The 14554-nt window shown below is 40.5% G+C and overlaps 2 protein-coding genes across 6 annotated transcripts in view; one reads left to right on the forward strand and one right to left on the reverse strand.

Moving 5' to 3' along the window:
- The window catches only part of LOC123979218 (WD repeat-containing protein 37-like), a 1096407-nt gene that overhangs the window by 315337 nt on the left and 766516 nt on the right, over positions 1-14554 (reverse strand). The window lies entirely within an intron of this gene.
- ccny (cyclin Y) overlaps positions 1-14554 on the forward strand; it is a 44912-nt gene that overhangs the window by 15262 nt on the left and 15096 nt on the right. For 2 of the 3 annotated variants that reach the window (XM_046063079.1, XM_046063086.1), the window contains exons 3-5: positions 11043-11117; positions 13035-13055; positions 14385-14419. In XM_046063079.1, the coding sequence (XP_045919035.1) occupies positions 11043-11117; positions 13035-13055; positions 14385-14419 (131 nt within the window). The remainder of the gene's footprint in view (positions 1-11042; positions 11118-13034; positions 13056-14384; positions 14420-14554) is intronic. The other variant, XM_046063093.1, reaches the window with a different exon arrangement.

Here is a 14554-nt window from a genome sequence, read left to right on the forward strand (position 1 = left end):
GTGTGTGTGTGTGTGCATTCCTGATAAAAGCCATTGCTATTCTGGTGTGTTTCTGTTGATTTATACATTGGTGGTAATGCCTGTATCGGGGCATGTGTGCACGCATGCCAACATTAGCATGTGGTGTGTGGAAATGTCAACACATACTTGATAGAGCTTGGAGAGAGAGAGAGAGAGAGAGAGAGAGAGAGAGAGAGAGAGAGAGAGAGAGAGAGAGAGAGAGAGAGAGAGAGAGAGAGAGATTTGAATTCAACAAGGAGCTGTGAGAGGAGCATAGGGTTTTATCAGGCTAATGCATCGCAGCTTCCATTGGTCCAGCAATCACATTTTTAATATTTGTCTATCTATAAGAACAGAAGAAGCCTCTTGGATGAGAGGTGAAACGTCCAAAACTATCTTCGATCGAGTCGAGTTGCCCTTGATTTTAACCCTCTTTAGATAACTATGACCTGGATGACTGAGAGTCTTCACAGAAGGCAGAACCACCTATTTTGTGTTTTCTTAATTTTAATTTTTTTTTTTATTCTGTTTTTACGATTAAAGCACAATCATCAGTAAGACTGTGTAATCATGTGGTGGATGACTACAATTTCAACAATTCAATAATAAACTATTAAAAATGTGATCAGTTTCAATGAATTTGATGTACCATGCAAATATGCATAGAAATATTTAAATGTATACATGTGCAGATATTTATGGGGACAATTTACAATACATGTATTGCAACAGCAGGATATTAAAATACTGTTTAATAGGGGACAGTTTACAATGAATGCATTGTTTCAATACATGGATTGTGAATTGTCCCCTATAGATGATCTTATGCTGGACAGATTCCGTATGCTGTTCCAACCCAAGTGGGTCTGATGTGGCCACTGTCACGTGGGCAACGCTCCTGCTTGTTTACCATGCTTGACTGAACGTAGCACTTAAATTTTTTTCCAGCGGAATATTTGACTCCACCCACACAGCCATGAAGTCTTCAACAAGCTCTTGTCTTGCACCTGTCAATGTGCTTGCACTTTTGAGAGTTTGATGAAGTTAGTGGTGGGCGATATGGCAGAAATATAACACGATTTATGTAAGGCAGGATCTGGCGGTTTTGTTGCCTGCTTGCTCGGCTCGGTTCTGGTGCCCAGTCTGGCGCTGCTCCCTGCCATCATCCTGACCTGAAAACCGCTCCTTGAGTAGAGGTGTAAACACTAAACACACTACCCAGGTGCTCCGAGCTCAGCTATGTCTATCCCATTAGTAGCACAGCTAGCTGAACTAATTAACTGCAGCTAGTTAGCCGTGGTTACACTACCAGTTCATCAGCAAACTCCGTAAATCACAGAGCGTTGAGGCAGAGCAGCTGGGGGACATGGGAACTCAAAGTCGGCCAACATTTTACTCTACAATGTTGCCTTTGTAGAGTAAAATGCAGGCATCGAGGCAGCTGACTTGATGTTGACAGAGCATCATAAGCCATACAACTAAAACTGAACACGATACTAACAATGTCTCTGAAAAAAAAAAAAAATCGTTCACGATCTAATATCGTAATTATGCACACCCCTAGTTGAAGTGATGAGCTCTTGCTAGCATGCTGACTCTTCAGAGTGTGTGTGGGTGGGTGTGTGTGTACAAGTTGCTGGGCCCCACCCTCGGTAAAACACTAGTAAATGAAACCAAAACAGAGTAGTATAGTTATTTTATATAGTTTGTTGTGCTGTGGAAAAAATGTTGATTCCAATTGTATTATCAAATTCTGCAAATCCATGTGTGTTTTATTGCGGTAATCAAAGGCCCCTACTTTTTAGATTCAGAAAGGCTGCACTTTTATCATGAAAGAGAGTGAGAGCAAAGAGTAGTTATAGCAATATGTGTAGGGTGATTGACTGTTATGCACTAGCGGCTCTCCTGGTTTAATTTATTTGCATTGCAGTTTGCATGGAAACCCAGCTATGGATGCTTATGTACATTACCCTGCACACACATGAACCCCATTCAGAATGTGTGTCCAGTCTGCTGCCTGCAGACACAGCGGTATTGTCAAACCTTTCTCCCAGATGCATCATGTACGTAACTGATGTAGATCCCTGCTAGTGGTGCATGGGTCTACAGTTTTGCAGGGGCAGCTGGCCAAACATTGTTTGTTAAAATGATTCATCATGTAACCTTCACATTTCCTCTGACCCCAGGGTTGAAGCATGAATATATGCTAATTATCTCCATTCAAGTTTGATTTTGATTGATTTAGAGCTACCATTCAAATTTGTACTGTACGTTACTTTGTGTCAACAACTTTAGGATCCTGTTGCCTGTCCACCCAGCTGCCCCTTTGTACCATAATTGTTGTCACAGGTGTGAATACTGATGGATACCATGGCAGTGCTTTACCACAGCCCCGCCTCAGCTCTGTCAGTCTGTTATGTCTATTCCTTAGTATCTAATGAAGCCAATCAGTATTCATCCTGTATGATCTCGATTTTATATAATTTAGATAACTATTGTCTTGCTGCCCTTTTGTCTACGTCATTTCATTTCTGGTTTTCTGATTGTCTGTGTAAAAAGACAATGTATATTTTGCCCTTCTGCAAACCAGTTTCCAGTCTTGTTACCCACTACTGTCATTCACCATCCACTGGAAAGGATGACTTCCTGTCTTTGCTAGTAGGGCAATGTGTGTACTGTGTCACTGCATCATGAAGCACAAAAAGACCCAGCAGCAATTAGTACAGGGTAGTGTACAAGCAGGTGGGAGAGGCTGAGAGATTGATAAAGCAATAGAAAGAAATAAAAAGACAGTGAGCCCGGCTGTCTGTCTTTGCCTTTGATGGGCCTGCCTTTCAAGCTAGCGTTGCCTAGTTACAGTGAGCAGAGGATTCAGGGAAGGAGGGAGGGGAGAGAAAGGGGGGGGGCTCTCAGCTGGGTGCAGAGTAAATAGCTGCGTTTCTACCAAAAGTACCGGCTCAGCTGACATACAACATTGCAAAAAAGTCGGATTTTAACAGTGGCACATGATTTGCACCTTCATGATTATGCATCTTTGTGAAAGTGGGGTAGTGTTTCTGCTTAGCACTTCACATGGATTACTTGTTAATCAGGCAGTGTTTCTACCACTATCTTTTTTCCCTTAGCAGTTCTGATGGTGAAGTGGCTCTGCTTTCATTTGTCTCTTCACCCACTGTGTTTGTCTCTGCTCATGCTAGTTCACCATTTCTTTTTCTGTCTTCCATACAAACTGTTTCTGCTGTAGAAAGCACACAGGACTTTTTTTTCTGGAAATCAACAGACTCTGGATGTTCATAACAGAAAACGTGAAGGGTTACAGGAACTGTGTGTAGGCCAAATCACTTTGGATTCACTTTGGAGGTTCAAATAGCAGAATCTGTTTAAGTTTGGCAGCTTTAAAATGTTTCCATTCTCTTTACGCCCTTTGCTATTTTTTTTATTTTAGCTTCACCTAATTACAGCCATCCGTCAAGTGTACCGGTAATCAACAGTAGTGCTCCAAATCCGACACATCAGTATACATGGCCAGATACGCTGCCAAGGAATGTCACAGTAACAAATCCCTGTGATGGATTGTAGGAATCTGGGGCTGGTTCGATGTCTTAATGTAGTCCTCCCAACACCGAGCTGTAAGGCTGTACTTCATTGTAGTTCCTCAAAAGGTCCTTTCCTCATGTGAGTCCAGGATGTCTCAGAACAGGATGTGGCCATGCAGGCAGACAGGAGGTGTGGTGAGTAACGTAACCATGAAACTTTGACCTGCCATTGATGAATTGTGTGCATGTATGTATGGAGCGGTGGTAGAGGGTATGGATGTCTAAAACCTTTTCACTCACCCAATGTAGAAGTTTTTTTTTTCTCACACATGAGATTTGTTTTTTGTCCCCCCTCCCCCATTTGAGTATACTTTCTCAGTAATGGAATTTGATTGAGTGTTTTCTAAATTAGACTTGTAGATTTCAGTCTACGCCAAATTCTTCTAAAATGCACAAGTCAATGATGCAGCTGATGGATAATGCAGAGTACTAGCAGCATGGCTTCAGGGATGGCAGTGTCGGTCGGTCCACGCTTTTGATCAAGACTGAAATATCTCAACAACTTTCGGGTGGATTGTCACGACATTTAGAAAAAGACATTCTTGCCCCCTCTGGATAAATTGTAACAATATTCGTGATCCCTTCACTTTTCATCTAGTGCCATCATCAGGTCAAAATATCATCAAAATATGAATTTGTCCAGTACTTTGTGGCCATGCAGAACTAATGACAGCCCCATCAGCCTCTGCTGTACTTTGTGTTTAGTGCTGATTAGCAAATGTTAACATGCTAACAAGCTCAGCTAAGATACTCAACATTATACCTCCAAAAACATCAGCAGGTTTAAGATTGTCGCTGTTAGCATGCTGACATTAGCATTTAACTCAGAGAACATTTGTGCCTCAAGTACAGTGTCATTCCTATGTTCCCAGGATCCTTTGTTCCCCAGTTCCAGGGTTTGGATTAGGGGGTTAGGATACGGAGAACATGGGTTAGGGTTAGACATTGCGGCTGCTGTAGCTTTGACTTACTATTGGTTGCTTTTAGTTACTGTAATCTTGTACACAATATGCCTCAGTTTAGGACATATTGGGGTGATGGAAACAAAACGTTATGGCTTCTTTCTTATGCTGAGTGAATTGACGTACTCTTATGAAACACACTTTTGATTGAGTATTATTAGGCTATATTATTGTGCTGAAGTCATCAATATGATTTCTTAAAGGAGGATGACCATTCGTCTTTTATTCACTCGGTTTCCCATTCATTTAGTCTCTTTAAAAACCTTTAACCCTACCTCTCTTTTGAGATTTAGAATCTTGCCAATTCAGTGTCCAGAAATTTAATGGCAACTAATCAATCCAGCAAATGACATGCCTCCTTTTTAATGTGTGGCGTGGATTGAGGCGGTGAAAAGGGTAGTTCGTTGTTATCGCACACACTGTTTAAATGAAAACACAGTGGCTGTATCATTAAGGGATACAGTGGAAAATGTCATAACATAGATAACATACTTTTACAGAGGTGCGGGGTTAATGTCACAGCAGAGCTCATAATATGTTGAGTCCATACCTCCTCTGTGCTCTGTAAAGTGTTTTGTTACCCAAGTTGAGAGCAACTTGATTGTCAAGATCTTCCCTGTGTCACACATTCACATGCTATATTTTTCACTTTCCTTCTTTCTCACATTACAAGACACAAACACACACACTCTTTGACAGCAGTAATAAGGTTTGCTCTGTGAGTAAGTATCAAATGAAAACTGCTTCACTTTGTGGCTCCAAACTGCACTGTAAAGGCTGTTTTACACCAGAAAGCATGTGGATGAGATCCAAGGTGAGACAGGAGAAAGAGCCTGGGAGAGTGACACAGTAGTCAAAGCTGTTTAAGTTAAATATGCACAACAACCATTGTTTTCACAGTAAACCTTTTGGAGCAACAGGCTGTTGCACAAACCTTAGATTACACTGACACTGTAGAAACACTGTTCTGTAAAATTCCTGAACCCCAAGAAGGCGCAAGCCTAAAACTGTTAAAGTTAAATTATTTTAAGATCCAAAATCATCTCACATCAGTGGTCGAACCAGATTGCATCATCAAACAGGAACAAAACAGTCTGAATTAAAGTAGTGTCAACAAAAATAGTGCCACACTAACTATAACCATGCAACACTGTGTTCCTTTTGACAAATCTATTTTCAAACAGCAGCTACATCTTGTGCTCTTTTCACTCCACACTCCATTACAAGATGTGCTGTGTGCTTCTTATCTTACCCGTGTGGGCGTACTGTTTGATAGCATGCTGTCGACAGCCGGGCGGTGCTGTACTGCGCCATCTGGATCCCCTCAGGCTGCCACCTCAGCAGGGCAGCCAAAAACCAGCATGGGTCTTCCTGTCTGAGCTGATGTTGCAACCCAAAGCCACCTTCATGACAGGCTCAGAGGGCAGGCAGGCACAGTGCCAGCTATCGGCTAACCAATTTAATATAGAAACTCCTGTTCACAATGTAACTAACAGCGGTTTAAAGGGCTCCAGTTTCCTCATTGTCCTGCGAGTGGTGGCACCTGGTTGGGGTGCACGTTTCATAGTTTTCCTGGTTAAAAATGAGGGAAAGATGTGGCACTTCAGCTGTGATCTACTGAACCTGGATTTTATTTTTATTGTTTAGATATTAATAAAATTCAGTCATTTGTCATGTCCTACAGAGATTCTCCTCCTTCCTCTTGACCCTGAATCACAATTAAGCGAAAGGGGTTGATTTCTTATCTATTATGATTCTGCATTATTCAAGTTTTAAAAATAGATTCTTATGTAAATGCATCAAGTTATTGTTTCTCTCTGCTAAGACAACTATGCTGACAGAGCTGAAAAGTTGTAAAACCTAATTCAACCAACTTGAAGGCAAGTGTTTGAATGAATTTTCAATATTGGTAATCTCTTAGAGAAGACACAGCAGGGATCTATTTGTTTCATTATAACTCCTTATAAAGCATATAAAGGTATTTTTGTGTCTTTTGTGTCATTAAAGCTCTCTGGCTACCATGCTGGACTTAACTGTCACCAATGATCCACACTGCAACTATAGGAGGAAAATAAATGAGTGTAATAAATGCTTTTATGTCACATCTAAAGGAGAAAACATAACATTTCTAGATAACAGTCTATATTTTTAATGTAATATCAGCGGTCTAAAGTGTAGTTTATGCTGTGTGACCATAAACTTAAATTACCGCAGTCACAGAAAACTAGTTTTGCTGGATATCATGTACAATGTGTGAAAGATGAATAGCTAACCTTAGCCTAGCTAGTCATGTCTGAGTGCACAACAAATGCACTGCCAGTCAAGCTTCCTGCCAAGACGGCTAACGTTAGCTAACTGTTAGACATGTTATTTTAAAGACAGCGATAGACTCCATGACCTTGCCAACGGTAAAAATAAATAATCATTAAATCATACCATACTACATTTAAAAGCATTTCTATTGAAATGAGCAACATAAAGTCAACTTACCTCCATCTAGCCTGTACACGAAACAACTCCATCTCCAGTAGAGCTGAGTGCTGGTCGGAGCCATGGGAGTGAGGGGATTGTGGGTGTGGCCATGCGTTCGATGCAAACCCGTGATTGGTCAGTCAAACCCACCAATAGGAACTCTTATTTTGACCTTTATTGACTCGCAAAATTTTTCGACTTGCAAAACTCTCACTTGCAAAACTGTTTAACCTGCAAAACTTTCTGACTCGCAAGGAAAACTTTTTGACTTGCAGTCAAAGAGGACAAATTAGCAATTAAAACTTTTTGTGACACACACAAAGGGCTGTTTTATTTTTAATTACAAACTTGATTTTTGATTGCAGTGCGATAAATATGCTCTCAAAAATTTTTTTGGCCTGCAGTAAAAAGACACAAAAATACCTTCATAAAAGCAGCCCTGCTCATTGGTTTGCAACATTGCCCCCAATGGCCTAATACAAACAGATATATTAAAAGTAAGCTACCTTAGTATAAATCTCTGATGATTGATAAATGCATAGTCTCATGCTATATATCATCATATAGCCGGACCCCACCCTCCATTTATTGTTGTATGATTGTGCAGTCTTATATGACTGTCACTGACAAGATGATGCCTAGGTAATTTCTTTCACTTGAACAGACAGATGTGTATTCATTTATCAGAGGAGAGCTCTGGGAAGAAGGCCAATGTGCTATAGTGTCCATCTTCTTTTGGTTTTGTCCTCCATCTTTCTATAGGTGTGTTCTGCAGGGTTTCTGTAGGAGAGTAAATGGTGGAAAACACTCCCGGCTTACATACACAAACTGACCCATTCCCTCCAGTCTTTGTTCAGCCTCCCTCCTTAACAATGTGTAACCGCCACCCCTGCTTCCTCTCTGCTTCCTGAAACGCAGGAAGTTGGGTGCTTTCGTCTACCCCAGGTTGGAGAAAGGGAGAAAACCAGGGATGGCAGAACCACAGCAAAGGTCACTGACACCAGGGGAAACTCCCTGGATCTGTGGACACTCTGCTTCCTCTGTTCAAAATGTGACATCACCAGGAATTGGAGAACCATCTTGTCTTTCTCATTAATTCATTGCAGTTTTATATTAGAAGTGTTTTCGTCACGTAAAACAAAAGGTCCGATTTGTGACTGAGGATTTGCAGATGCACGAATGTGAGTGTGCTACAGGTGTATGGGATGCGTCAACGGTTGAGAAGGGTGTGCAGCATCAGTAATGCTGGCCGCACACTAGAGGATAATTGGTCCAATTCGCCCCTCCCAACAATCACAGGGGCATTCCTGAGCCAAGGCTGCATGGAGCAGATTATCGTCCCAAATGATCCTGTTGTGTGAGGGGGTACAGACATAATCTTAAGGTCGCCGACTAGAATGGAGCCACCTCGATTATAAATCGTAAAAAAAAAATAATTGTATAAATCCTTTTCTCAGCCATGAGTTCGACAGTTTTATATTCTTTTTTTGTGTTTCTGTGCAAAACACAAGATGATAACTGATAACGACAGTTTGCCTCCACGTTTGTTCAGTTCTGAAGTAATGTTTGATCGCACGAGATTCTGTGAGATCCAAAGTCCCCGGAATCGCCACTCTGAAATCATTTAGCATAAATGCCAAGTGTGCGGCCCTTCGTCTTGACTGAATCATTTGGTGTTGTGTGCGTTGTTAAGAATAAAATATAAAAAATCGGGGAAAAAATTTTGATTTGAAAATCCTCTAGTCTGCACCAGGCGTAATCCACCCTCAGTTTTCCTTCCTGCTCTTTGCTTCTTCCCACACCCATCTTTTATTCAATGTCACTTCCTCCTACATAATGGCTGTGTGTGCGTGTGTGTTCAAGTGGCTCTCAAAAAGACAGTAGTTCAAAAGCGTTTGGACACAATGGTAGTGGCTCACATGTATAACCCGCAGTGTACTGAAAGAGGCTCTGTAGCTGTCATTTCATAATTTTTTTTTTTTAATGGTTCATTTCAAACTAAAGTTTTATGTCAACAATGCTCATTTCAGTAAGGTTTTATACTGAAGCTGGTTGCAAACTGACCTTTTCTTCTTCACTTTCACACCCCACAGTTTCTCCTCACCTTTGCTCTCATGTTTTATGTTCCTTTCTCATATCCTCCTCTCTTCCCCTCCAATCTCCATTTTCCATAATCATCTTCTCTATTTTCTCTTCTCGCTGCCCCTTCTGTCTCGTCTCTCCCTGTCAATCATGTTTCAAATTTGCCCCTCTCATCACTTGATTTTCCGCTCTCTTATCCTTTTCACCCTTTCTCCCTCATTATCAGCTTGTCACTTCTCTTCTGTCTCTCTCTCTTTTGGCATCTGTTTCTCTTTCTCTCTATTAGTCTGTCTGGGTGTTGGTCCATTCTGACCCTTCCTGTTTCACTGACCTAATCCAAGAAACCAGGAAGCTGCAGATGGGGTCATTACACCACACAGTTTTTTTTTGTGTTTTAAGATTTAGTTTAGTTTTCTTGCCTGTATTGAGGTTTTAGGAGTAAGTATTACAGTTTTAGTTACTGATTAACGTAGACCAGTATATGATAATGATCATAACCTTATGTCAACAATATTTTCATCTAAGGTTGTTCAGTATATTAAATCACTCCACCAGGCCACCAAGCAACCTTGGACATATAATTCCAATCCACTGTTCAAACAACAGTGGTGCTCTGTTTTAATAGCTACAGCTGTGAAGCAGGCTCAAAATGTAGACCAAGAAACAACCAAATCCTGACTCTTCTCAGTAAATTTCTTGTTTAAATTTGAATAGTAAAAACTCTTATTTCCTCCTGTGGGGTTTAATCAGGGCAAAAAACTAGGACACAAAACTGATACTGATATTCGGTGGTTTTACATAGCAGCCATCTGCCAGGCAGCAGTGTCTGTACTGGTTCTGCTTTGGCACATACATGACTAACAAGGCAAGATGGTATGTTAACAGCAAAAATAAAAGCTGACAGGTAATCTCTTTAGAAAAAGATGTCTTTTTTTGGCTGTGGGAACATGAGATGGGCATTTTCACTGTTTTCTGACAAACAGTCTATCAATTAATCAAAGAAATAGCCGTTAGATAAATCAGTAATGACATATACTTTTTGCAGCACTAAAACACACAGTTTCACTTTGTTAAACACCAGTTAGCCAGTAGTAGTTGCACTCTTTTAAGCAATCAGAAGTTTAACATGTGACTTATGTTAAAGTTAAAATTTAATTGAAAAAATCACATCAGAATGCTATCCAGAAGACAATGGGGACGATTAGTCACTCAGGAGCTTCACATGTGGACAATCTGATAATACTACTGTCTTGCTTTTACAAGAATTGAGACATGTAAAATTCATGAATTCATCTCCGGTGGCATATAGCTGTACCTGTAGCCGTCAGTGTCAGACTCAGAAGAGAGATGTATAAATCTGCTATCAGAATTCATCAGATCTTTTTTTTTATTCTTACAGTTTCTATTGCCAGCTACTGTCTAATGTTGTGGATGACCCTAGGCGGTATGTGTGTTCAGACAATGATCTAAAACAAATCTATACCTTACTGCTGTGTTTGCCTAGCACATTGATTTACAAACTGCTGTTTATACAGCACTGGTGCAGCAAACTGTTGGCTAACAGATTGTTTTTCCATTCAGTTCAGCTCGTTACAAGAAAGGTGGTTAACCTCTGAAGCTAACCCCACAATTTAGCCTAAAAAGTAAAGGTTTCAGTCTATAATGTGTTTCAGTTATTCTGGTACAAAAGGTGTTCATTGCTATTGTATATTTTGTATATTGATTGTTGTATATTCTGTTGAATATCATTTTGTCAAAAGAAATTTTAAGAAGTAGTTCAGCTATTAGAAAAACAATTTGCAGACTCAACGTGAAATTGGTTTTGTACCGGAAGTGATTCCTGGTTGTCCAGGTTTTTGTTCTACAAATCCAATTGGAATTAAACGCTGAACGCTGCCTATAAGACTGTTTTTGTTCCTCTTCTTTTCAGACCTGCCCATGGAGTACAATCCCTCAGATCATCCCCGAGCCAGCACCATCTTCCTCAGCAAGTCACAGACTGACGGTGAGTACCACTCTGTGTACACCACGCATTTCTCCTACTCCTAAACCTACTTTTGAAACTTCGACAGCCCTTGGCTTGCAAATCAGTCGCTGCATTATAATCAGGTTTCTTTCAGGACAGTATCTTAAGACAGCGGCAGGAGTGGCAATAGTTCACAGTAAAGTAGGGCTAAAACATTTATAGGGATTGTTGGTGAGTCACGTCAAATGCTTATACCGGGCACACACAGGACCTGCTTAGATGAGGCTGATGGAGCCTGAGGCAAGATGAAGTTGGATTCTGTGTTGTTGTGATGGCTTTTTTGACCCTAGAAACTCACTTAAAGATTTTAATGTTATTAGGGCAAGACTGAGAGTGTGTACTAAGGACTAATGTAATGGGTGATGCTTGCTATTAGTTAGATTTTAAATTATTAGCCTTCTGATGGCTGTAGGGCCTCCTATATGCATTCTTTTTGAAGACTGTAGTTTCAAGAATGTGTTGTGCAATTTTAAAGCACTGTGAAATGATGCACACCTCATCCAATATTAGTACCTCGATAACAACAAGCATCAGTCTTACAAAATAAGTAAACACATCATACTGCTTAGATACAATTCATTACAGCAAGTGTAAATCATGAAACCTATTCTAATGTGTACATCTCTAGAATGCATTAGACAGATAGTTCCATCAAAGATCTTGTGTATTTTTTTATTATGTTGTCTCGCCACGTTACGCCCGCTCTCTCCCCAACCCCCTCAGGGTGTTAGAGATCTTCACAAATCCCAAAATCTGTGCCAGAACCCAAAAAGACAGAAAGGCACAACCCAAATCCTTACTTTCTTTGTTGGCCTTGAAACAATATTTGAGTCAGTCGCCATTGATCCTCAGAAATGTGGCACCTGCTGAGGAAAAAGTCATTGACAGAGCAGCGTTGCCATATGTGCACATTAAGCAGTAATGCAGCCTGCAAGTAATTTATATGCATGAAGTACATAGAGTATCTTTATTTTTCAAACTCATGAATGTCAAACAGTGGCATATGCCGCTTGCTTTTTGAGAAAAAAGCTGTTTCATTGATGCTGGGCTAATCCATGGTTCTGTTCAGGCCTCGATTTTTGAGGCAAGGTTCCGTTCATACCTCGGTTTCCCAGGTGAGTGTGGGGAGAAGAGAAGAGGAGCAGATTCAAGTAGTAAATAAACACTAAACTAAGGTGGAAAATGACCTAGAATAACCTACTGTCAATAAAAATACGATATAGGCCTACACCGCTACTGGTGAGTCTCTCGGATCCACGAAACGAGACTGTGGACTTTTGTGTTGCCGTTTCAGTCTCAGTTTCAGAACCGTTACAGCCCTACTGGGATTTCAGATGTGGAGCTATACAGTAACAGTACTGTTGATCAACAGCCTTTTATCCACCATAAAGGCTCCAGTCAGGCTCCTGTGGAAGATTATATACCACCTGCCTTTACATCAGTTTTATTTTTATTAATTTTTTTTTGAGACACACTGGGGTGTTTTGATCATCTCTGTCAGACAAATAGACTAATACTGTAGCAGTGTGGCGCTATTAGAGTGATAGTAATACATTTTAATCAACTGAAATGTGATGAAGTTGGTTTTCTAGGATTACTTTTCGGTTTAGACATAATCTCTTTACTTTGATGATAAGAGGCTTAATATTGTTCCATTTGCACACACTTGAGAAAAGCTGGTTCAGCTGAGGAGTTTGTAGCCTGCAGGCTGATATATTGATCTGATATCAGGTGCTTATGCTCTTTCAGCCTTTCAAGCTGTTGTGTGAATGTCCGCTGGCCTGTTTTCTCAGCATATTGTACATAAAAACACTCCAGTCTTTATGTAACTATACCCCACTGTGCATCTGTGTCATAAACAAACATAGAGACAACTTGGACTTTGTGTTTTTTCAGTTGCTGTGCCCAACAAGAGAGGTAAGCCTGTATGTGTCTGGTGTCAGTAGGCAGTTAGCATTATGCTTACTGTGTGTTTGGGCTTGACTTTTCATGTAGCCTCAAGCTTTATTGTATTCTTGTTCTTGATCTGTATCGTTTCTTTTAGCAGGTGATGTGTCTTCACCGCTGAGCTGCTGATATCATTCTATGTGTGTGTGTTTGTGCCCATGTGCATGTCCATCTATGGGATGCACCACTATGAATACGGCTGCATAGTGTTAATCTAAAAGTTGTGTTTTAATTACTGACATGACACACATCAAGCGTTTATTTCATTTCTGCGCTTTAGAAGTCGTTTCTGCAGAGGAGGTGTGAATGAAATAAAAGTTCGAATTCAACCGGGAGTATGAAACTGTGATTTGACACAAGCATCACAGCACATTGTGTAGAGGAATATTTAATGTGTAGGTGAAGGTGTGTAGAGAAAATTATCTGAGAAATCACTGTGGTCAGGAGTGTGATGTAGTTTTTTCCACTAAAATAAGCAGCCCTAATTATGGCGCAAGAGCCTGATGCTTTTTGCTAGAAAGCAGCGCAAACAGTCACGACTGCCCAGAGGCAAAAATAAAACCCCACAAACACATGCATTACATTTTGACAGTGTGTGTGTGTGTGTGTGTGTGTGTGTGTGTCAGAGAGGTGAGAGACAGACAGTGCTGGATGAGCATTGCCAGACAGCTCACTACATCTGTGTGTGTGTGTGTGTGTGTGTGTGTGTGATACTGCGCTTTGCATCTGCTCCACTTTGCTTTGCCAACGATCCTTTCCCCCATGTGTGTTTTGCTATATCAGTGTGAACATACACATAGAGACACACATAGATGTACAAACAGACACATTACTGACACACAGCTGTGTGTGTGGCCAGATTTAGTATGTACAGAAAGAAATGAAAAACATGCCAAATGACAATTGCCTCTTGAATAAAACAGTGAATATACTTTATTTGATTTAGACTCGTGAAGGCCAAAATGATGAATGGAATTTATTAATGAATTAGCTCACACTCATTCCCACACATTAAAACACAATTTTCAATGTATCAGGAGGGAATTTTAAAATGCAGTTTGTTAAAACTGCCACACTTTGTTTAATGTAGTTTAGAATACATATTGGATGAACAGCTGTATTCCTCTATTTTCTCAATCTGTAATGATAAGGGATTTAAAAACCTTGGGTAAATGCTGCTCCCTGTCTGTGAGGGCTGTGTACTGCACTCATGCTGAGCGTGTGTGTGTGTGTGTGTGTGTGTGTGTGTGTGTCTGTGTGTGACAGCACTGACACCTGTTCTCTCATCTTCCTTTTCAGTTCGAGAAAAACGGAAGAGCCTTTACATCAACCACGTAAGTACAATAAAGGACATTGTGTACGATACATTAAAAGGGCAGTGGTGGATCTTACACAAAGACTAAGGACCATGAATTGGGTTTTATTATGTAACTGTAAATTATTTGGTGGTGTTATACAATTGTGAATAT

This window comes from Micropterus dolomieu, linkage group LG01 (genome assembly GCF_021292245.1).
Source record: "Micropterus dolomieu isolate WLL.071019.BEF.003 ecotype Adirondacks linkage group LG01, ASM2129224v1, whole genome shotgun sequence".
Taxonomy (NCBI): Eukaryota; Metazoa; Chordata; class Actinopteri; order Centrarchiformes; family Centrarchidae; genus Micropterus; species Micropterus dolomieu.